Raw genomic sequence first — 25,366 nt, forward strand, 5'->3', positions numbered from 1 at the left:
GCATGTGCCTAGCTTTACCTTTGGTCTTGCTATGCAAGGTTTGTACTGTTTCCTCACCCTATAAGAACTGGATCAATTTGGCGGATTAATAAAGGCTTTGATAGAGAAGTTGTGTGGAGGGAATTGGCTCATTGGCAGTGGGTGCTATACTGCTGTGTCAACAAGGCCCTAGGGTGACATTCCTAGTGGGTGATGACCAATGAGCTATTTGATTGTCGCCGGCTCGTATTTGGGTCTATGTTCAATTGTTCATTCAATCTGTTTATGAAAAAGGAGATTATTTGCAGTCACACTCCATATTATGGGGTTGTCTTCCTCAAAAAAAAAAAAAAAAAAAAAAAAAAAGGTACTATGGGCCTATGGGGTAGTCTAGTTTTGGGTACAGTTCAGGTCCAGTCAAATTTGATAATGAGCCGAGCTAGTGTTTGGCAATCTCATATCCAGTTGGCTAAGGCTGGCAGTTGATGGACTATGGACCAACCCATCATGATTTTAACTAGCCAGATCGTTCTTGGAATAGGAGTGAATCATCCTATTGGATTTTTCTTTTTCCCCGCATTGATCTTTCAACATTTGACTTTTTGAGTATGGTTCTCCATTTAGGTAAACAATTGGTTATCTTCTCTCCACTAAAAAAAAATAAAATAAAATAAAAAAATACATTAGTAACAATAATTTCTATTTAGTAATAATAAGTATAGTTTAGCAAAAATAATATTGGTTCAGTAAAAGTAAGTTTTAATCAATAAAAATAATTACTTTAAAGAACCAATCTAATAGAAAATCCGTAAAATAAATTTTAATTAGCCAAAATAATTTAAGTTTGAAATATTAATGTTAGTTCAACAAAAGTAAAGTGAAGAGAAAATAGCTTGAATCTAAAAGATACTACCCCCATCCAAAATTTAGTGCCACAATTTAACTTACATTGATGTCTAAGATTACAATTTTGACCATTGATATTTTTTTATTCATGTTATTATAACTTATAAGAAATTGACCTATAAATATGCATCGTATTTAGGGATGGCATGGATCCAGGACCCGACCCAGAATTAGTTAGACCCGACCCATATTTTAGGGTCTGGGTCTAAAATTTTTGGACCCAGTGGATCTGGGTTTGGGTCTTTTTTAAACTTTTCTGACCAGACTTGACCCAGATCCAACCCATAGACTCGAAGATATATTTTTTTAAAAAAAAATAAAAATAAAAATAAATAAATCATAAGTTATCTAATCTAGAGAATCAAATAAAAGAATAACCACAAAAAATCTAATTTCAAACTACAACTGCCACTCCTCCAAGGGCTTCAAGTCAAATGACTCCTAGTTCTTACTCTTGTCAAGTCCATTGACCTACCCAGAACGAAGGAAGTACTAGTTTAAGTAGTATATTTTTTTTATTATATCTTTTTTTTCTATATATGAAATTTATTTTGATATGCACTATACAACAAGATTGTTCAATATATCTATATTTATAGTAACACAAAAAATTGGATAATTATAACAAATAAAAAAATATAAGTGATTAAAATTTTTTTAAAAAATCATAATTATTAGACCCATTTTGGACCCGTTTTAGATCCAAGAGCCGCTAGACCCAGTGGATATAGGTTTGATTTATATGGACCCACTGGGTATGGGTCGCATCTGGGTCCGCCTCCAAAAATCTGGGTCTGGGCTTGACCCTGATCCGACCCATTGCCATCCCTAATCCTAACAAATATAGCAATATAAGATATTTTTCTTAAAGTAGTATTGCACCAACGTATGACCATTATTTTCAAAGTTACTTAGGGGGTATTTTATTCACCTGATTTTTACCTATTTAAATTTATCTGAACTTACCTGAACTTATCTAAACTTATTTTAGTTGTAATTTATACTTGGCTAACCCTTATTAGATTTTATTTTTCCCGATGTGTACTTACTTGAATTTAACTGAACTTATCTGAATTTATTACACCTGAAATAAGTGAAAATAAGGTAAACTGAACAAACCCTTAATTTGTTAAAAAAAAAAAAAGAAGTTACTCTCTCATTCTCTTTTTGTTTGCTCCATGACCCACTTGAGAGATTTATGAGTCATATGAGGCAAAAAATAAGGGAAAGAGGGAATACTTAATTTGACTATTTGAGATAAAGGGGGTGAAGAGACTAAAAATATTATACTTCTTCCGTTCTTTTAGTTGCATCACTTTCCTAAAAAGGAATTTTTAAATTAGTTGCATCACTTTCCTTTTTAACTAAAAAATTCTCTCTATCTCTCTCCTACTACATAGACCGCATTTATTTTTTCTCTCAACCTCTCTCTACTCCAAAAATTGTCAAGGAGTCCATGAAAACAAAGGTAATACAACTAAAAAAAATAGAGAAAGTAGGTTACAAAAATATATATACAATACACAAATTGAATAGTATGTATTAATAAATAAAGACTTTCAAAAGTTCAACTTGCTAGTTTAATTGTTCAAACAACACGATACATCAACCGAGCCACACATGAGTGACCCGTTTATTCGGAATCATTAAGGAAAAGACGAAAGTCATGATCCACATCCATTAAGAGGTTGGGTATAGAACCCTGACCCTTTTAAGAAGTAGCAACTGAAAAAAGAAAAAAAAAAAAAAAAACAAACTGAAGTTGAAATGAAGAGCAACATTGAAATCAGTGGAGGTTCATTGCTAAGCAGATTTCAATGGACCGTATCTGTGCTCCATCACGCAAATAAATTCAGGGGAAGTGAGACCACCAATACTAACAGTTGATACCAAGTGAGCGTCAGTCTCATCTTTGGTGATTTTGCCTGCCTTTTCTAGCTTTTCCTCTTTAATGTAATCCCAGTATTGAGGAAAGTGATTTTCCTCCCGGACCTCAGTATAAGCCTGCATTTTAAATGGTCATTAACTCATTATACTCCTCAATTGCCAATGAAGGAGATACTCCGTATGTAATAAGGTTTGAATTTGGAATTAACATGACTGTATTTAATTTTATATAGATTATCAATGTTGATTAAAAGTCTGCGTGAATATGAATATTGCTAAAGCCAAATTAGGATATTCTTAAAAAAATCGGAGAGAGTACGTTGTTGATAATGACTACAACGATAGGGTGCATAGAAGTCAAAGAGCAACACACTCACTTTTAATTTTTTTGACCAGTTACTTAAAATTTTATATTTACAAGGTCATTTTTTTTTTTTGACAACCAATACAGGTCAATTTTAATTGATTCTAATAAAAAAAACAAAAGGTTTGGTTTTGATTAGATAATGATTCTAGGTATTATTGTTGTCTGTTAACCAATTATTTTAGATTATTAGACACATACACAGGAGTAATTTGTAAACCAAAAAAAAAAAAAAAAAAAACCTAAACTTACATCAATATATATTCATGATAAAGTGAGTCTACTACATCCTAAATAAATAATTAAATACCTAACTTTATTTACATAAATTTTCATTATCACCCACTTTAAAAGCATCAATTGGTAAAGAACAATACTTGTATTTTGTAACAAAATTCCTTACCAATATTTTATACCGTAGATTTATAACCACATACATATAACACATCAAAGGAGATAGACTGCAATACTGCAAATGAAAGAAGCTTAAGGAAAGGGATAATTAAGAAATTTAGAAATGGAGACACTTACCGAGTTTTGGTCGACACTCCATGGTGTCATCCAAGCAACCAAGAAATCCCGAGTTTCTCCGTTGATATTCTTGCCACGGTACACCCGAGCAGCTTCGCTACCAGAAGGTTTTGGGCCTGGGTGAACATGGAGGAACGCGATCCACTGTCCATTTTCAAAGGAACGTGGTGGTTCCTCTTTATAAATTTGACCATTCCAATCTTTTTTTTGGTCCTCTACAAGCTTAAGAGTGTCACCTGTAGCATTATAAAGTAGACAAAGTGTAGAAACTCCATCACCGTAATCATACTTAAGCTTTAAAGCATGGTTCAAAGCATCTGTATTCTTTTTTCCTGCTTGTATATACCTTATTGCTTCTCTTGCTCTATCTTCTTGTGTTATTGTTTTACCTTTATACCTACGCAATTCCTTTAAGGTGTCATTTGTGATTGGTGCCCCATAAGCGCTCATTTTTCTTTCTTTCCTTTTGTTTTTTTTTTTATGCTCTCTTTACTTAGCCAATTATTAGTATCTACTTTGTTTCCTCAAATAGATGTATGCATGTAACATATTTATACTGGAAAACAAACAAGGGCTAAGGACTAAAGGGTCATTTTTGGATTGTTGGTTGTACATTTTTTTTTTCTTTCTATTTTTCCGTTTAGAATTCATATGTAACGGATTGAACCCATTGTACTAGATTTTTTTTAATACGCGTGTCCATATCCCCTCAATTGGAGAATGTGGTAAATCAGAGCGATATAAAATAGGGTATAAAAACTGTTTGATAAGAAACAACGATCGTAGTTTTGTTAAAAGACCGTTTTTATTTGATTCAGTTGCTATATATATGTTTGATCATGAATAATTTTATTTCTCTTAAAAATAAAATTGTGAATTTTTATTAATCAACAACACGTTTTGTGCGGCTGGCCACACCGTAATGTCGCTTGTTTTATTAATCCACACTGACTGATTAACCCTTATAACATTAACGAAATAGCCCCTATAATGACTAACCACACTGTATATTAACCAATTATTAAAAAAAAAAACAAAAAAAAAAAAAAAAAAAAAAAACACTTATCTACGAAAAAATGCGCGTCATGAAAGAAGGCACATACAGTGGGACGGAATAAATTTAATCTACTTTGAATGTTACTCCCTACCCTTTATTTTAAGTTTTTAATCATATATTCAAACGTAAAAACTTACATCAAGATTTAGATAAGAAAAAATTTAAGAAAATTAAAATGGAAATGTAGAAATAATTTAGATCAGCATCAAAATGACTAACAACGTAAGTAAATTGTAAATAAATGCTTTTTTTTTTTTCTTTCTTTCTAGAGAACCTGTGGACTATGACACTATGTTGCTTTAGAGGTATTCAATCATTGGTCTGTATGTATATTACTCTTGTCTCTATATTTTTCTTTCTTTGATCATTTTATTTTTGAGTATTAATTCGTATAACTATTTACAATTTGAGATAATTTTCAATACATTACTTTCAAAATATTAGAAAAATATAATTTGGTTTTATTTGATTCATTTTAAGAAATTCAAATCTAATATCATATCATATCACATCACTAATATATGAAGCCGGTCTCGCAGCCAAACCACGAGACAGTGACACTTGACATTCCAGTTTTTCACCAAGCGCCACGTAGACGACAAATAGGTATTATTGTGATACATATGATGCTAAGTAAATGAATTTTGGATAGTTTTTTTAAAGATAAGATTGTTGTATACAGTTTTATTATCACTATACTTCTAATACTTCATATATACAAAATTAATCATAACTTTTAATAAATATCGTATAACTCGGTTTAATTTCCATCATAAAATTCGTTTCAAAAAGTTCTTTAAAATAAGATCGATTTATAATATATTTAATTCAGTTCAAAAAAGTAATAGAGAATTAATATAAAAAAAATAATAATTTTAGTTCAATAAAAATAATTTCAAGTCAATAATAACATAGATACTCACAAAGTACACTATTATTTAATTAAATAAGCGATATGACATCGTATGTCTAAATACCTATAATATCAAAAGGGATTGTAAGACCATATTTAACATTCAAGTAAAAATGTTTATACTGAAATTTTATCAACAATCTGGGCATCACCGGATATAAAACTAGATACCTATCAGTAAAAATAATTTTAATTTGGTAAAAATACTTTTACTTCAGTAAAAATAATATAAATTTAATAAAAATAATTTCAAGTCAACAATAACATAGATATCTATTTACAAACAAAACTACAAAAAGTACACTATTATATAAATAAACAATATGATATTGTATGTCTAAATATCATGCATTATCAAAAGAAATTATAGGACCGTATTTAACATTTAAGCCAAAAAGTATTCTAAAATTTTATCAACAATATGGGCATCGCCCAGGCACAAAACTACTCACTAATAAATAAAGCCGATCTCGCAGCCAGGCTACGAGACAGCGACACTAGACATTCCAGTTTTTCGCCAAATGTCGTGCCACATAGGCGACAAATAGGATGCTAAATAATCGTATTTTGGATAGATTTTTGAAGATAAAAATGTTGTATAAAGTTTTATTATCGGTACACTACTACCATTTCATATATTCAAAATTAATCCTAACTTTTAATAAAAGTCTAATAACTCGGTTCCATTTCCATCATAAAAATCGTTTTAAAAGGTTATTTAAGATAAGATCCATTCATAATATAATTAAAATAATAGAGAATTAGTAAAAACAAGTTTTAATTGGTAAAAATACTTTCAGTTTAGTAAATATAATTTAAGTATGATATCGCATGTCTAAATATCCTGCATTATCAAAAGTGATTATATGACCGTATTTGACATTCAAGCCGAAAGGTTTATCCTAAAAATCAATAAAAAAACCCGGTCATCGCCCGAGGCAAAAAACTAGTAACTAATATATAAAGCTTAACTTTTAGTCAGGCTACGAGACAGCGACACTTGACAGTTTAACTTTTCGCCAAGTTTCGTGGCACGTAGACAAAAATTAGATATTAGTATGATATGTAGGATTTAATTGGATATATTTTTTATAAGTAAAAAAGTTGTATTTATTTATTAGGATAAAAACTTGAACAAATTTTGTAGGATAAAAAAGGTTAGTTTAGAGTTTTGTTTTCAATGAAATTTGGATAGATTATAGGATAAAATTATTGGTTTAGAGTTTTATTTCAGATAAAATATCGAGAACAGGTCAACCCAACGGGCTTCGAACAAGTTTTTTGTTTAATTTATTTTTGGCTAATTTTTAATATTTCAAGCTTACTTTGCTCTATATGTATATATATAGATTATACATAATTTAAATCGTCACAAAATCACATCAATTACTAACTAATTTTGTAAAATGATATATTTTAAAACTTAATACATAGATAAAAAGTTTATCTTAAAATTCAATAAGAGCATCGCACGGGCACCAAACTAGTATATATATAAAGGGGAGTTTTTTCCCGAGTTTTTAGAGAGCCACGTAGGATAAAATTTTCTTAACGCGCCATATAGGATTTTAAGTTTTAATGATAGCCAATCAAATAAGAGATTTGTAATTTCTTTTAGAATTATATAATTCACATGCCACATAAGCAAAATTGGCGAATGAGATTTAAAGTTTAAATTAATTAAATATAACATATTATCTTTTGAAATTAGGAATTTTATCTCAATATATAACGAATGAGAAGAAATTCACAATTTATTTTAAATTAAATATATTAAATGGTATACAATGTATAATGAATAAAACAACAAAACTTATCACATAAATACAAAAAATATTTATTTTAAAAAATACAAACAAACTGTGCATCGCATGAGGTTCATCTAGTATTCTGTACTTTGTAGTTTTTATTTACAAATACAAGTAACAATTATATTAAAATTGGCTTTTGATTTCCCGAAAGATAGGATGCTTTTCCTTTTTTTTTTTCCCTTTTAATTTCTCAATTAATTTATTTATATTTTTACAAAATTAAGATAGAAGATTTAATATTGATGCTAGCTTACCAATTCACCATACAATAATCGTATCAAGTTACACTTTAATACCAATTTTTTTGTTGTTGACAAGCCAAAAGGGAAGATAGAAGAAGTGATGGAAGCTGAGAAAGACTCTTCAAGTCATAATACTAATTAATACCACTAATAAGGCGGACATAAATAATACAACTTGCGTATGAAGATGATTAAGGGTATGACGCGTTAATAATGCGTTAGACAGGCAATAAACATTCACATAATCACATTTGTATCGGATTAATATATTTAAGTCAGAATTGACTAATACAAGTAGATTTAAAGAAGTGATATATGTTTTAACACATTAAGTAGACTAAATAGATAATTGACCATTTTTTTTTAGTAATTTTAAAACACATGGAGTAGACTATGTATATTATTGACTTGGATTAATAAACATGGATAATAGCAAACATCAATTATTATCTAACTAACTTATATTATATATACAATGAAAATGTTTATTAATTTATGTCTAGGGTGCCCACAATTAAGGGTAGTACTAAGTTAGATAATAACCAATATATATATATTTTTTCTCTATCCCTTTCTTTATTTATTTCTTTTTATTTTGGAGTATTACTTTAATTCGTATAACTATTCGCAATTTGAGATAATTTTCTACGGTTATAAGAAAAATATAGTCATATATTTTTTTAGAAATTAATTTAATTTATATTTTATAATTTAAGAAGATATAATTAAAGATTTTAATGATTGAAAAAATGTAATGACAACATGCATAGTCAAAATGAGAATACAAAAAAGAAACGAAGGAAGTTATGTATGTTGGCTATTGGTTTTCCGATAGGTTGGATTCGATCTTTTCCTTTGTTTAATTTCATTTTCCAAATTAATCTAATTATATTGTTACAAAATTAAGATGCAAGATTTAAAATTGATGCTACCTGACCTAGATTTATACACTGATCGTGCCAAGTTACACTTAAATATCAGTTTTTTGGTTGACAAGCTAGAAGGGAAGATAGAAGAAGTGAAGGAAGCAGGGAAAATCATACTAATAAATTAAACTAATAAAGTGGACTTAAATAATTAAACTTGCGTAGGATGGTGATTAAGGGTATGATGCGTTAGGAATTTTAGGATAACGTGCTGACAGGCATTAAACATTCACATTATCAGATCACATCTGAATCGGAATACTATACTTAAGTCAGAATTGACTAATACTCTAATACAACAAGTAAATTTAAACAAGTATTTTCTTAACGAATTAATTGAGTGGAGATAATTGGCTTGGATTATTAAACATGGATCATGAGAAACATCCATTATTCTTACACTTGTCAATTTCTAACCTAAACCGGTGAACTCTATTGTACCGAACTGATATGAAAAAGCATTAAACCGTTAAAACCCCATTCTTGAAAAGCGAAAATTGACCTGACCCAATTTTTTCTAACCCGGAATCGAACTGAACTGTGTTAGGGTTGCAAGCCCAACAAGAGGATAAAGGTTCGTTGGTACATGTGGATGTTTGGTAAGTTGAGTTTAAGGGAAGGTTTGTTAGGAAATAAACTAAACTTACCAAATACCAACGAAATTTATTTTGGGAAAAGATATATTGTATCTTTTATTTATTTCTATCTTTTATGCTTGCCTAGTTAGATGAAGATTATAGGAAACTAGATAGATTTTAGGTATATAATCAATCTAGGATTATTTAGGCTTAGGGAGCAAATAAAATTCTAATTGATGTGCGTTTCTTGGTTAGCCTAAAGATGGGTTAGGCTTAATAGAAAATTATGATGGTTTGAAAATCATCAATTATATTTTATTGAGGAGGAAAATCATCATTGATGGTCTATTGAGGAGGAAACCATCAAGAGAGTTATTGTCTTATTTTGTAGGAACTTAATAAAACAATATTTTTGTTTAAGGGGAGGAATTCTAAATTTCCTCATAAATATTGTCTCTTTTATTATCGTGTTTTGCTATTTATTTTATTTTGTGTTTGAGGGTGAGTTCCCAAATCGTTCCATTGCAAACATCCGTTAGTTATAACAAATTTCTACCAGAGGCAGGTTGGGGCATGGAAGATTTTGGGAACGAATAAAAAGTAGAATTATTTAACGGGAAGACGAATTTCTCGTTATGGCAAAGTACGGTGAAGGTATTGGTCTGGACAATGGTTGAAGACACAGTTGGGGGGTTTATAATTTTGTCCTTTAAAAAATTACATGTTGGAGGGTTTGTAGTTTTGTCCTTTAAAAAATTACATATTGGAGGGTTTGTAGTTTTGTCCTTGAAAAAATTACATGTTGGAGAGTTTAGAGTTTTGGCCTCAAAAACTAATGATCGGTTGGATGGTTTTCTTGTGATTTTTCCGACGCATAAAATCACTAGTTGGAGTCTCCAAAAAGGAACGAGAAAAATTACTTCATGGATGGAAGAAGATGTTCGAGTTTAAGGGAAGGCGTTCAATCGCGAGTTGGTCGAGTTGGAAGCCATGTTGGGCTAAAGGGAGGTTTGTTGGGGTTGCAAGCCCAACAAGAGATAAAAGGTTCGTTGGTACATGTGGATGTTTGGCAAGTTGAGTTTAAGAGAAGGTTTGTTAGGAAATAAACTAAACTTACCAAATACCAACGAAATTTGTTTTGGGAAAAGATATATTGTAACTTTTATTTAAATCTATCTTTTATGCTTTCCTAATTAGAGGAGGATTGTATTTAGGAAAATAGATAGATTTTAGGTATATAATCAATCTAGGATTATTCAGGCTTGGAGAGCAAGTAAAATTCTAATTGATGTGGATTTAATTTCGTGGTTAGCCTATATAAGAGGGGTTAGGCTTACTAGAAAATTATGATGGTTTGAAAATCATCAATGATGGTTTATTGAGGAGGAAAATCATCATTGATGGTCTATTGAGGAGGAAAATCATCAAGAGGGTTATTGTCTTATTTTGTAGGAACTTAATAAAACAATAGTATTTTTGTTTGAGGGGATGAAATCTAAATTTCCTCATAAACATTGTCTATTTTATTATCGTGTTTGTCTATTTATTTTATTTTGTTTTGAGGGTGAGTTCCCAAATCGTTACATTGTAAACATCCGTTATAACAAACCGAATTTTTGCAAATCGTGAATGACCAGTATCCATTATCAAGCCGAACCGTACCAACCTGAAACTAAGAACAACCCGAACCAGTTACGCCCGAACCCGATAGTAAGCCAACCCAATTTTAACCAAAACCGGTTAAACCCGACAATAACCTGATAACTCGAATAGTTTATAACCCTAACTGTTGTGACCGAACCGTTTACAACTCGTAACTCATTGTGACTGAATCGTTTACAATCTATAACTCGTTATGTCCGAATGAATACAACCCACAACTTGATTAACCCGAACCGTTTCAACCAATAACCCATTTAATCCTAATCGTTAACAACCCACAACATTTCCAAACTAAACCATTTGAAGCAGACAACCCGTACACACCAATTATTTTCGAATCATTTACTATGTGCTATTTCTTTAATTTGTATTAATTTTATAGTCTTTAGACTTAACATTAATAAATATACAAGTATTATTTACACATTTACAGTATACTTCCTCCGTCCCAGAATATGTAGGACGTTGGACATTTATCCCGTAATTTTGTGAAATTTAAAAATTATATTTTAACATATTTATGTGAATTTTTAATTATGATTATTTATTTACATAATTTATTTTACTATGATTTAAGCAAATAAAATTGATGTTTATAAAGTTAATCAAAATTATTTCATTAAATTATATCACTACCAATATTTTAATCATGAATTATAATGCAAGCTAAGTCCAACCCATTAATTATTAAGCCTATTCTTTTTTCTAAACCCACTCACTTTAAGCCCAAGTAACAATCCTAGTTTTATTAGAACTAGGAAACCCAAGACCCTTATTTCCCCTCTAATCTCACGTAAACCCTCAAGCCTTCCCCCTCCTCAAGATTTATTTTACTCTACTGTCTTTCCCTCTTACTTCTCATGATAAAAAATAAAAAATAAAAAATAAAAACTTCGAACGCTGCCGTGTTGCTGCCACCGAATTCAGGCTACTGCCATGCCTACTTGCTACACTGGCGTCCACCGCAACCACCCTCGACCACCGTAGTTCGCCCCTCTCTCTCTCCTTCCTTCTTTCCTTCCTTTTTGTTAAATTATTTCAAGTTATAATCTTTATTAAGTTTTTGTTTTGAATTGCTATTTTATGGTTTAATTATCCTAAAAGATTATAAATTTATGAATTATATTATGTCTGATTTATGGAATAAAATTTCAGATTTGGTTTAATCAAGAATTAAGGGTTTAAATGTGGATTTTCATGGTTTTAGGGTTTAAAATGTGTTAATTAAGTTATATAATTATATTATGTGTAAATTATGTTTAAATTCAATTATCTTGGTTTTTAAATTTATTTTCAGATTTGAATTATATTTATTTTAGGGTTTAATGTGAAATTTGAAGGTTTGATTGAATTTTTATGAAACTAATTGAATTCTAATTATATATTTCAAGTTTAGATTGTTGTATTCATACATTCTACTGTTAAATTAAATTTTCAGATTTTTAATCTTAGTTTTAAAGGTTTTAAATCATGGTTTTATGATGGATTTTTAGGTTTTTAACATAGTAACCTACTACATAATGATTATTTCAAGTAGACATGTCTATGAGGTTGTTTTATAATTTAAAACTAAATTTTCAGATTATGTTCTTACCTTAAAATTTCTGGAATTTCATATTATAAGATATAATTTCATGATTTTAGCATATAAACTTATAGTTGAACTATTAAATTATTAACTTTGGCTATTGAGAACAATTTAAAGGCATTATTTCAATGGTTTAAGGGGTTTAAAAGTAGTTTGGTATTGCTGTAAATTATATTGCTTGGGAATTGATTGAATTATTATTGTTTGGTTTAGGAGAGGGCTTTGTAGAAGGCGATTTCTAGTTTCTAAAGTGGCCAACTAACTCGTTTACTCAAGATACGTATAAGGATACAAAAACCTTAACTTTAGGAGCATGTTTAAGGACTTGGAAAACTTAGAATCCTGTTAGGAAACTTGTGGATTGGTTGAAATTGTATGGTAGTAAGTTTGATTGGTGATTAATGTGATGATTGGTTTTGATTCGTGTATGAAAAATGCGCATTGATTTATCTTGTAAGTAATATTTATGCATTAACTTGTAAGATGAGTTTAGAGGCAAAGGTACGTAAATATGTGGAATGAATTATTTTAATACTCGTTCATGTTTATTGAAATGGAATGAGTAAAGGGAGAATTAAAGTCTTATAAGACGAGGTTGAGGATTTGAGGTGCCTTATGCACTTAAGGTGTTTATACACCGAGGTAGTCAAGGGATTCAATAATAAAAAAAAATTGTTTGTCACTAATAAATCAAGAATTGAATTGGAAATTTGGATTGCTTGAATGATAAATGTTTGATTGGTTGAATTGCTTTGCATTGAGTCATCACCAAGTCCAAACTTGTAAATCACGTAAAGTACAAGATGGATGAGCAATAAAGCTCTGGATTTGTGCACGTCTAGAGTATTGACAATCAGAGGTTGGGGTTCACGGGGTCTTAGCCATGTACTTTCTAGAGGTCGTCTGATCTACGAGTCTCTTGTTTACAAATGCTTTTTAAAACTATAAGGAGTTAGATGAGATCTCATACTAGTTATGGCCACGGAGTCACGCCTGTTGCCATTGGATGTTTATTGATGTTTCCGAAAGGAGGCATGGAGTTTTTCTTTTATTGATGTTCCAAATTGGAGCATGGGGAGACAACCTTGTCTATTGCTTAATCCAATGAATGAAATGAAATGAATTAATTACTATTAATTGGTGAAGTCTTAGTATTGTTAACAGTTGAGTAGTGTGTATGAGTCAATAATTAAATTGTGTGTGATGAATGATTATTAGTAGCATGCTAGGAATTCTTTATTATATTTTGTAGCTTGTATGTACTCAGCATTGTTGATTGCGTGCTTTTGTGTGTCTTTTCTTGGTTATGGCCTTCACCTTTTAATGACCCTGTATTGATCCAATTTTTACACTTGTAATATTGGGGAGCAGATTAATAATAGTTATTTTTATAATCAGAACTTGCATCAAGGTGGTGGGATTTTGAGTGGAGTGTTGGATATTTCCACAGTTTATTTCATTTCATAAGTTTGGATTTATTTAAACTCTGGTTTGATTTATTTACTACTTTTGTTGGGTTTTGAATAAGGGCCTTAATGGTTCCAAATTGTAAGACTAAATTTGTTTTTGTTTATTGGTTTTGAAACTTATTGATAACTTAGTTAGTTTTTCCGCTGCTAAATTCTGAACTAGCCTTAAAGTTTGAACACGTGGCGGTAGCACGTCAGTAATTCTCTTGCAATTTATCAAAGGTATTTATAGGTTTTTAAGAGAGAATTATTGGGGTGTTACAATATATTAGCTTTGACCATAATTTTTTACTAACATAATAAAAACATATTTTATCATAAAGTATGTTGTTAGATAGGTATTAATATAAAGTTTCATAATATAATTTTAAAAATAATTTTCATTAATATTTAATTATATAAAAAAATAAAGTCAAACTAGTGTATTGGCATGTGCGCAATGTTAATTGTATCATATATTCTCGGACGAAGGGAGTATTATAATATAAGTTTTTTAAAAAAGAACCAAGTACTAATTAATTTCAAAACTACAAGTACTAATTATATTTCCCTCACACCTAGTTGAATACGCATATAAACAACTCTGACTCGTTTTTACCCGTTACTCGATCGATTAACCCAACATGTTTAAAACCCGTCTTGATTTTGATCCGACCCGTTTCAACCTACTACTTGACAAACACAACTTACGATAGATTATGACCCAACCCATTACTACTAGTTATCTGATTGACCCAACTTGATATTAACACTATATAATTTGAACCGGAACTTGCTTCAAATTAGGTAGACCTGTTTTCAAATCGAACTAGTTTAACCCAAACCGATTATGACATGAACCGATAATGACCCAACTCGATTAGACCTAGTTTGTTTTTAATCGAAACCTACTTTAAGCTTGCTAAATCCGTTTTCAAACCGACCTAATTCAACTAAATCTGATTATAACTCGAAGCGATTGCAACCCAACTCGATTAGGACCCGATCTGTTTTGAACAGAAAATCGCTTCAAACTGGCTAAACCCAATTCCAAACCGACCTAATTCAATGCAAACTAATTATGACCTAAACTGATTACAACCTAAGCCGATTAGGACCCAAAACGAATAGAACTTCTATAAAGAAAAAAAAAAAACAAAATCGAACCGAAAATTTTCAAAACTGACTAGAACTAGTAGTCATTTGAACCCGTTATAAACCGGCCCATTATAACCCGAAATCAAACCGTGTAACCAAATTGACACCTCTAATTATTATGTAACTTCTAATAACAACTAGTGAGTGTCCGGACAATAATCGAGTTATTACTTTTCGTTCGTAACTACTGTCTAATAAGTAAATTTGCCATTGAGTATGCTTTGCATTCAATGTGCGTGTGGCATCAAAGAAGTCTCATTGATACCTAGTAGCATAATGAGATCCACATTTTATGAAAATTTGTTGATTTGATAACAAAAATGACAACCAGCGCTAGCTTAACAATTCGTTTACAAAAGTTTACAACAACAAGAACTGTTACAATTGTGTACATAGTTTACAATAATAATCCCTTTATCCTACAATAATTATTAACGCAGTCAAACTTGACACACTACAAAAAAATAGACATTTAGCAATAGATCAATTTCGTTGCTAGATTGTACTTTTCTGTCGCTAAATATAGGTAGCGTCACATTTTGAAACGGAATTACTCCGTTGGCAAAATTGTTGTCGCTAAATGAGACTAGCGACGTTGTATTTGTTTTCTGTTGCTGAACTTAGCAACGGATTTTTATTTCCGTCGCTGGTTTTAGCAATGGAAAAAAAATCCATCCTAAATTTAGCAACGGGAAAAAAAAATCCGTTACTCATATCAGCAACGGAAAAAAAAAATCCGTCTCTAAATTTAGCAACGGTAAAAAAAAAATCTGTCTCTAAATTTAGCAACGGAAAAAATTTGTCTCACTCGGGTCAACCCGACTTGGCTTTGCATGTAAGGCTCCTTGAATCCCCAATCTCAAGAATCCCAATATGTAGAAGTCGAACCCGTGACCTCAAAGTCACATAGTGAAACTCTTACCAACTATACCAAATATTATTTGTTTACTTCTACGCACATAATTGATAATAAGTGAAAGAAATATTAAAGATGGAATTTAAAATCCGTTTCTAGTTTAGAAACGGATTATCAAATCCATCTCTAGTTTAGAGATGGATTTTCAAATCTGTTTCTAGTTTAGAGAAAGATTTTTAGTTTACATAATTCGTCTCTAAAGGAATATTTTACATAATTCATTTCAAAAATAATTTAGAAACGTAATTAAAAATCCGTCGCTCATATCAGCAACGGAAAAAAAAAATCCGTCTCTAACTTAGCAACGGAAAAACAAAAAAGAAAAAAATCCATCCCAGAATATCTAGGACGTTGGAATTTTTTCACTACTCATATATGTAATCCCCCGTAATTTTGTGAAATTTAAAATTATATTTTTACATATTTATGTGAATATTTAATTATGATTATTTATTTACATAATTTATTTTACTATGATTTAAGCAAATAAAATTGATGTTTATAAATTTAATAAAATTATTTCATTAAATTATTTCACTACCAATATTTTAATCATGAATTATTATGCAAGCTAAGTCCAACCCATTAATTATTAAGCCTATTCTTTTTTCTAAAACCCACTCACGTTAAGCCCAAGTAACAATCCTAGTTTTATTAGAACTAGGAAACTCAAGATCCTTATTTCCCCTCTAATCTCACGTAACCCCTCAAGCTTTCCCCCTCCTCAAGATTCATTTTACTCTATTGTCTTCCCCTTTTACTTCTCATGATAAAAAAAAAAAAAAAAAAAAAAAAACTTCGAACGCTGCCGTGTTGCTGCCGCTGACTTCAGGCCACTGTCGTGCCCACCTGCTGCACTGGCGTCCACCATAGCCACCCTTGACCACCGTAGTTCGCCCCTCTCTCCCCTTCCTTATTTCCTTCCTTTTGTTAAATTATTTCAAGTTATAATCTTTATTAAGTTTTTGTTTTGAATTGCTATTTTTATGGTTTAATTATCCTAAAAGATTATAAATTTATGAATTATACTATGTTTGATTTATGGAATAAAATTTCAGATTTGGTTTAATCAAGAATAATTAAGGGTTTAAATGTGGATTTTTCATGGTTTTAGGGTTTAAAACGAGTTAATTAAGTTATCTAATTATATTATGTGTAAATTATGTTTAAATTCAATTATCTTCTTTTTTAAATTAATTTTCAGATTTGAATTATGTTTATTTTAGAGTATAAGTTGTGAAATTTAAAGGTTTGATTGAGTTTTTATGAAACTAATTGAATTCTAATTATATATTTTAAGTTTAGATTGTTGTATTCACACATTCTACTATTAAATTAAATTTTTAGATTTTTAATCTTGGTTTTAAAGGTTTTAAATCATGGTTTTATGATGGATTTTTTGGTTTTTAACATACTAACCTACTACATAATGATTATTTCAAGTAGAGATGTCTATGAGGTTGTTTTATTATTTTAAACTAAATTTTCAGATTATGTTCTTACCTTAAAGCTGCTGGAATTTCATGTTATAAACTATATTTTCATGATTTTAGCATATAAACTTATAGTTGAACTATTAAATTATTAACTTTGGTAACGAAAAAAAAAATCCGTCTCCAAATTTAGTAACGGATAAAAATCCATTTCAAATTTATGAATGGAAAAAAATCCGTTTCTAATTTAGAGACGGATTTTGAATTTCGTTTCTAATTTAGAGACGGATTTTTTTATTTCTGTCTTTAATTTAGAAACAGATTTTTTAATTCCGTTTCTAAATTAATTTAGAGATGGATTTTTTTAATTTCGTCTCTAATTAAGAAACGGATTGAATTCCGTTGCTAGAATTCTGTTTGTATATGGACATTTTTTTTGTAGTGACACATATGCCCAAAAAAAAAAAAATCCCAAAATAGCAAGTGTTAATTAAAAATGGAGAGAGTAGTAGTTAGTGCGTTTTTATCCTGGACTGTGTACCGGGCTGACACGAGAGCCGGTTAGGCACGACATGAAAATGACTCGACTTGGCACGAACCAGTTGCAAGCTTGGCACGTCGCACATGGGCTATGCATTTTGATCCATTTTTAAAATTTGTACGAACCTGGCACGAGCACAAAGGACCGACCCAGGTGATAGCCCCCTTATTTTGAACCAAGTATTAAATAAATGAAATATTAGAAACCTGGTAGCATGACACGTGGGTTGAGCTGTGCGTGGACTTCGTTTATGAAAGGTTGGCAAAGTCTTGGCACATCACTATTAATTTATCTGTTTTAGATGCGACCTATTTGAGCATGAATCACGTTGACATGGCACATGGACCTACACGGAGGCCCATGTCCGTCTTTATATTTACCTATCCCAAAGCACATGTGCTTGGCACGAGATTTGACATGACGTGGCATTGATCCATCTTTCCCTCTAATTCTCAATAAACATTTGTTTTTGTTTATTAAATTCCTCCCTTCCCCGAATAAATAAATAAAATAAAAGATCAAATTTACCCAAAATACTTGTACGATACTAAATATTTCATTTTAATTTTAACTATATATTTATTTACTTTAATCATCAGAAATTCACTTTCTTCGCCTTTTTAATTACTTTTAATTACCCAATCCCACTACTTTATGATTTTATTCACCGGCCTGTCTAGTAATTTGTGCAAAAAGAAAACGATATTACTATTTCAGGATAGAGGGAGTAATTATAATTATTAAAATTGTTTGTTACTCTCAATTCTCAAGCATGATATATTTAACCATTGAGGTAAGTTATACTGCACATGCATGCTTTTCAATCATTGCAAACCAAACAAACAAATTATATTACAATATAATAAATGAAAATTCCTAAAATTTGGAAACAATCCTAAATTATTACATTAATTTCAGAATAATTAACATAGTCTGACTTTTCATATTTGATTTTTTTACTAATTTATCAAAGTTAAATATTATCATGTAATTTTTTAAAATAAGTATTAATGTAATAATGTATTATACCATAATTTTTTTTTTCATTTTGAAAAGCAATACTTCTTAGAACCATGGTTCTATCTTCACAAAAAAAAAAAAAAGAACCATACATGGATTATTCACTCAAACATCTTTAATATTATTCTTTTCTCGCATCCCTTATTTTAAAATGAATTATTCACCTACTATTATTTTATCTTATAATTTTTTAAGTCTCTAACAAACCCCATTTACACAATATTTTATAAAATTTAACTCAACCGTATAAAAATCTATGCCGATCAAAGTGTTACACTTAAAAGAATCACGGAGGGAGTAATAGTGTCTAGACCCAAAAACTATTTTAATAATTAAACCCAACCAGCTCGAATGAGAGGTTAAAAGTTGTACGCGGGAAGAGTAACTTGTTTTACTTATTTATTTTTATTTCAAACTAGTATTTTAGATGCATGGTTATATTATAAATTAACACTATATGTTACCCACGTAAATTATTTTAACTTTTCTAATAGAGTACATTAACTCAATCAAAAACTTTTAAAGAGAAAATTAAGAACTCCCTGTCTATATAAATATTTATGTCGATAGTTGTTGATAGTCACAAACAAGAAGTGTAGCTTAACTCTCAAAAAGAAAAGGAAAAAAGAAAAAGAAAACCCCAAAAAGTAAAGAAAGGAAAACAAAAACAAAAACAAACAAAACACAAAGAAATGGCAAATTGCTTTGGTGTTGAAGTTGATGATCTGAAATTAGACGAATTCGATAGGTATCTCGACAAACCCAAATCCCAGGAAGACCGAGCTAGGGAAGCTATGAATCTGATTAGCGATGGAAACAAAAGTATAGATGCTGAAAAATATGTGCGGGATTTGAAAGACGATTATGGTTCAGGTGTCTCGACGTTGTGCCTGGTTTACAACGCAACCGGAGACACTTTGTACCATGTAGTCGACAATGACTGGATGAATAGTAATATTGGCCGCACACCATACCCTGTCAAGATCGGAAATGGTCAGTGGGCGGCTTTCCTTCATGTCCACAAGACCAGTGATGCTACTGGTTCTGAGGCCGCGGTTGTGTACCGTGGCAAGAACATGTATGGAAATGACCGTGACTTTTTGCTAGCTTGGTCTACACCATTTGGCATTTGGTACAAAAACAAGGTATAACCAATTATTTCTTTAAATTTGATGATATGGTGTACTAAAAGTATCAATTGTTGTGCATAATAATCTTTAAAAAAAAGGAAAAAAAAAAAAAACAAATATTTCCTCCGTTTTTAATGGGTAATTCTCTGTTTCTCATTGTGACAAACAAGTTTTGTTTTTCATGGGGTATGTGTCAAGATTTGGAGCTCTCACTCATGACACATACGCGGTCCCCACCAGTGAAAAACATCACATTATTTTCCAAAATGCCATTATGAGAAACAATTTTGTTTCTCATAATGAGAAATTGGGGCTCCCTCGTCTATTGTCTATCATATTTGACTAAAAAACAGAATTCGACGACTAACTAGTAATTTTGTTGGTGCAGGCTTACTGTGAGGAGGGTGGAGTTGACACTTTTCAGAGGCGTTGGGATAATATATATGATAATATTAACAACGGCGACTATTCCAAAACAACCGACGCAAATGGAATACATATACAGGTAGACACTGCTAGCGGCGGAGCACCCATATTCAAGGCAATAATCCAGATCCCTTTTGGTCCATGAAAATCGATCAAAACAAAAGAGCGAGGCTAGCCCTCAAAATAAAATTATCATCTTTGATTTCCTTTGACTTTTTCGTTCTATAGTCTGCTGTTTGATCAGTTCATTTTTTTTTTCTCCATTTTTGTTTTGTGAATGTTGTTCCTGAAATTTGAGCATCAATGTACTTGCTCTTACTCCTTGTGTGCTTATTTTCAATAAAAAGTTGTGATGTATTATATATTCTTGTTCTTTGGAAATCGTTTTTCAATTCAATTTATTGATATCAAATACTCCCTCCGTATATTAATAAGTGTTACACTTTGACTAACATATAATTTTAGGCAATTTAATTGACTTATATAAAATAAGAGATAAGTAGGTAGTTGAAGTATTAGAAAATTGTTTCGTGTCGTGCCTAACTGGCCCTCGTACCAACCCGATGCACAGTTCAGGGTTAATACACTAACTACGACTCCCTCTTTTTTCTTAATTTTCACTTGCTACTTTTGGATTTTCTTAATATTTGTATCACTTTTATATTTAGTTATTTTATATCATATATTAATATTATATTACTATCTCTTCTTTAAAACCTCACCTAAATTATTTTATCATTTCTATCTCTTTTATGGTCCCTAAACATTAATATAAAAAGTATTTTGATATCAACCATTTCTAATGTTTTCTAAAAAATATTAAATTAAATTATATATACTTAAGGTCAAATTAGTGCATTGCGATGTGTTCTAAGTTTGACTGTGTCTATTATATTGAGATCGCTGGATTATTATTGAAAATTTGGTGTACACAAGTTTTATTGTTGTAAACTTTTGTAAGCAATTGGTTAAGCTGGATGTCATTTTGTAATCAAATCAACAAATTTTCCATTAAATGTTTATGCCACTATGTATATATCAATGAGATATCTTTGATGCCACATACACGCACATTGAACACAAAGCGCACTCAATGGTAAATTTACTTATTAGACAAAAATTACGAACGAAAAGTAATAACTCGAGTATTGCTAGGGACACTCACTAGTTGTTTATTAGAAGATAGATAATTATTAGAGGCGTCACTTCGGATAAGTGATTCGGTTTCGGGTTATAATGGTCGGTGTATAAAGGTTAATGACTAGCGGTTCAGGTGGGTTTTAAAAATTTACGGTTCGATTTGTTTTGTTTTGTTTTTATTTTTATTTTTATTTTTTTAATTGAAGTTCTATTCGTGCCAGGTCTTAATCGGTTCGGGTCATAATTAGTTTGCGTCGAACTAGGTTGGGGTTGGAAACAGGTTTAGCTTGTTTGAAGCGAGTTTCTGCTTAAAACAGATCAGGTCCTAACCAAGTCGGGTTGTAATCGATTCGGGTTATAATCAGTTTTGGTTTAACTAGGTCGGTTTGAAAACAAATTTAGCAAGTTTAAAGCAAATTTCGGGTTAAAATAAACTAAGTCAAGTTGGGTCGGGTTACTATCAGTTCAAGTCATAATCGGTTTGGGTTTAACTAGGTCCATTTGAAAACATGTTTACGTAGTTTATTTGAAGCGGGTCTCAGTTCAAATTATATTGAGTTGATATCGAGTTGGGTCAATTAAATAACTGCTATGAACGGGTCCGATCACAATCGATTTAAGTTCTAAATAAGTTGTGTTTGTCAAGTAGTAGGTTGAAACGGGTCGGGTCAAAGTCAAAACGGTGTCTAACATGTTGGGTTAATCAAATAGTGGGTAAGAACGAGTTAAAGTTATTTATACGCGTATACAACTAGGTGGGAGGAAAATATAACTAGTACAGTAGTACTTGGAGTTTTTAAATTTGTGTTTGTTTTATTTTTATTTGTATTTATTTATTTATGTATTTATTTTTGTATAATTATATTATACCATACTGTAAATATATAAATAATACTTGTACATGTATTAAAGTTTAGCCTAAAGACTAACTTTATACAAATTACAGAAATAGCGCATAGTAAATGATTCGAAAACAATTGGTTTGTACGGGTTATCTGGTTGAAATGGTTCCAATTGGACAGCTTGCAGGTTGTTAACGATCAGATACAACGAGTTATCGGTTGAAATAGTTCGGGTTAAATAAATGGCGGGTTGTATTCATTCGGACATATCGAGTTATAAACAAGTCATAACAAGTTGTATTCATTCGGACATAACGAGTTACGGGTTGTAAACGGTTATGTTACAACGGGTTACGAATTGTAAACTATTCGGTAACAACGAATTACGAGTTGTAAAGGTTCGGTCACAACGGGTTTGACTTATAAATAATCAAGTTTTTGTCGGGTTTAAACTATTTTTGTTTAAAATTGTAAAAAATAATCCCAACTTTGCTGTATTTTCTTTTAATAATCCCAATTTTGGATTATTCTGAAATAATCCGAACTTTGGGGGCTATTTACTTTCTTCAATCCCAAACCGGTCAATAAAAGTCAATGACCTATTACATTAGGTCACTTGACATGTGTCAAGTCCTGATTGGTCCAAAAAATTTAAAAAAAATTTAAAACAAAAACAAAAACAAAAAAAATAAAAAAATCACAAATACCAGCTAGCCTCCCCTTTCCCCACCGGCCTACCCTAACCTCCACCATCACTGCCAGACCGACGACCATCCCTCGCTGGACCGTCGCGTCCCCACTTACCCTGGCGTCGCTGTTTTCCCTTGAACCACCACCCCCAAATTTCCAATGCAACCAGTTGCCACTAAACACCACCGCCTAGCTCCCCATCTCACCAATAACCACCAATTTCTGAAAACTTCCTTCCTTGCCCCCAAAACCCCTCCCCCTCCCTTCCCCGTCCTGTAAAATGCCCCTTTCCCTTCCCCTTCTTCGTTTTGGCTACTCAAATTTCAAAGTAAATTGGTTTAAGGGTCTAGGTTTCAACTTCAAAGTAAATCGATTTAGCAGACCACCGCGACGCGCAGTGGGTTGAGGGTTCAAATTTCGGCGGATTTCCCCTCCCCCGCGCCGAATGAGAAGCAGTTGTTGCATGGGGTTGGGTAGTGTGGAGCTTTTGTTTGTTGCGCGAATTGTGGTTGCGAGGTGGGAGTGCAGGGAGGTGGATGTGCGTTTGGGGAATGGCTGAATGGGAAAGGGGCTGCGGCTGTTTACCGGCATGGGGGAGAGAGGGGTGAGGTAGTGGGGGCGGCCGGCCGACCGACGTTAGTGGTTGGGTGGCCGGATCTTTTGGGTTGGGGTTGGGGTTTGGTTGGGTTGAGAAACGTGAGGGTGCTGGGTGGATTCTTTTTTTAATTTTGTTTTTTTTTTAAATTTAAATATTTGGCTAATTAGTTCTTGACATGTGGCATTTAATTAAAAGAATTAACCTTTTCAACAGGTAAGCAGTAATTGGGATTGAAGAAAGTAAACAGCCCCTAAAATTCGGATTATTTCAGAATAATCCAAAATTCAGATTATTAAAAGAAAATACAACAAAGTTGGGATTATTTTTTACAATTTTTCCTAATATTTATGTGTTTTATTATTGTTATCAACATGGAATATGACCCAAATTCTTTTTACCAACATATATCCTTCCATTATTCTCTAGATTGAACAAATCAAAAGAAGTATTACTCAAATGACAAGCCAGGACAACCCTAAGAACAAAAATAGACCACAAAAATGGACCTCTCCAAATATACCCAATCCCGAAGCAAAGATATTTTTTCCACTTATAATATGGATTACTTGAAATTAGGTGTTACTTGAAATTACGTGTGAGTGTCAGACTCCGTTATTTTTGCTTAGTTGGTAGCAGGCCACACGATGTGGCCTGCTGCACCAAAAAGGCGCTGAAAATACATTACTCCGTATGACAAATATAATATCATATTAAGTTTTAGAAATTCAATTAATTTATACTTCATAATTTTTTAAAAAGATATAATTAAAGATTTGATTGATCGAAAATATGTAATGACAAAGTGCATAGTCAAATTAAATAACAATTTTTTTTTTATGGTTGACAAGCTAGAAGGGAAGATAGAAGTGACGGAAGCAGGGAAAGTCATACTAAATTACTAATAGATTAAACTAATAGAGTGGACATAAATAATCAAACTTATGTATGATAGTGATTAAGGTTATGACGTGTTAGGATAACCTGACAGGCAATATACATTCACATAATCACATCTGAATCGGAATGCTATACTTAAGTCAGCATTGACTAATTAATTGTCTAATACAAGTTAAGTAAATTTAAACAAGTTTTTCTTGTCAAAAAAATTTAAACACTTTTTTTTTTTTTTTACGCATTAGTAGACTAAATATAATTTACTTGGATTATTAAACATGGATCATGACAAACATCAATCATTAGTAGAGGTGTCAATTTCTAAGCCGAACCGGTGAACCGACTGTTTCGAACCGATCCGAAAAGGAACCAAACTGTTCAAAACCCATTTTTGAAAACCGACCCAACCTAATTTTTCAACCCAAAACCGAACTGAACCGAACCGATTTTTTCACAAACCGTTAATGACTTGCATTCGTTATCAAGTTGAATCATAATAACCTGAAATCGAGAACAACCGGAATCGATTACAACCCGTAATCCGTTGTGACTGAACTGTTTACAATCCATAACCTGTTGTGACCGTACCGTTTACAACCTATATAACCCGTAATGTCCAAATACAACCCACAATTTGTTTAATCTGAACCATTTCAACTAATAACCCATTGTATCCGAACCATTAA

The 25,366-nt window shown here is 31.4% G+C and overlaps 2 protein-coding genes across 2 annotated transcripts; one reads left to right on the forward strand and one right to left on the reverse strand.

The window, feature by feature from the left end:
* Positions 1-2,398: 2,398 nt before the first annotated feature.
* Positions 2,399-4,207, reverse strand: LOC110716950 (23 kDa jasmonate-induced protein-like). Its single transcript, XM_021895603.1, has 2 exons — positions 3,668-4,207; positions 2,399-2,889 (listed from the first exon to the last, which is right to left on the reverse strand). Exons 1-2 carry the CDS (start codon positions 4,115-4,117, stop codon positions 2,689-2,691), a joined length of 651 nt encoding a protein of 216 aa, XP_021751295.1. The 5' UTR covers positions 4,118-4,207; the 3' UTR covers positions 2,399-2,688.
* Positions 4,208-19,483: 15,276 nt separating this feature from the next.
* LOC110716967 (23 kDa jasmonate-induced protein-like) lies at positions 19,484-20,900 on the forward strand. The gene is made up of 2 exons (XM_021895617.1): positions 19,484-20,105; positions 20,479-20,900. The coding sequence occupies exons 1-2, from the start codon at positions 19,653-19,655 to the stop codon at positions 20,659-20,661; spliced, it is 636 nt and encodes a 211-aa protein (XP_021751309.1). The 5' UTR covers positions 19,484-19,652; the 3' UTR covers positions 20,662-20,900.
* Positions 20,901-25,366: the final 4,466 nt, after the last annotated feature.

Source organism: Chenopodium quinoa, unplaced genomic scaffold (assembly GCF_001683475.1).
Source record: "Chenopodium quinoa cultivar QQ74 unplaced genomic scaffold, ASM168347v1, whole genome shotgun sequence".
NCBI lineage: Eukaryota > Viridiplantae > Streptophyta > Magnoliopsida > Caryophyllales > Amaranthaceae > Chenopodium > Chenopodium quinoa.

Excerpts from the sequence above, each read along its gene's own strand:
- LOC110716950 (XM_021895603.1), bottom strand. The coding sequence starts at position 4,117 with ATGAGCGCTTATGGGGCACCAATCACAAATGACACCTTAAAGGAATTG. Across the intron at positions 2,890-3,667 it reads GGAGTGTCGACCAAAACTCG|GCTTATACTGAGGTCCGGGA; the intron begins GTAAGTGTCTCC and ends TTTAAAATGCAG.
- LOC110716967 (XM_021895617.1), top strand. The coding sequence starts at position 19,653 with ATGGCAAATTGCTTTGGTGTTGAAGTTGATGATCTGAAATTAGACGAA. Across the intron at positions 20,106-20,478 it reads GCATTTGGTACAAAAACAAG|GCTTACTGTGAGGAGGGTGG; the intron begins GTATAACCAATT and ends TTGTTGGTGCAG.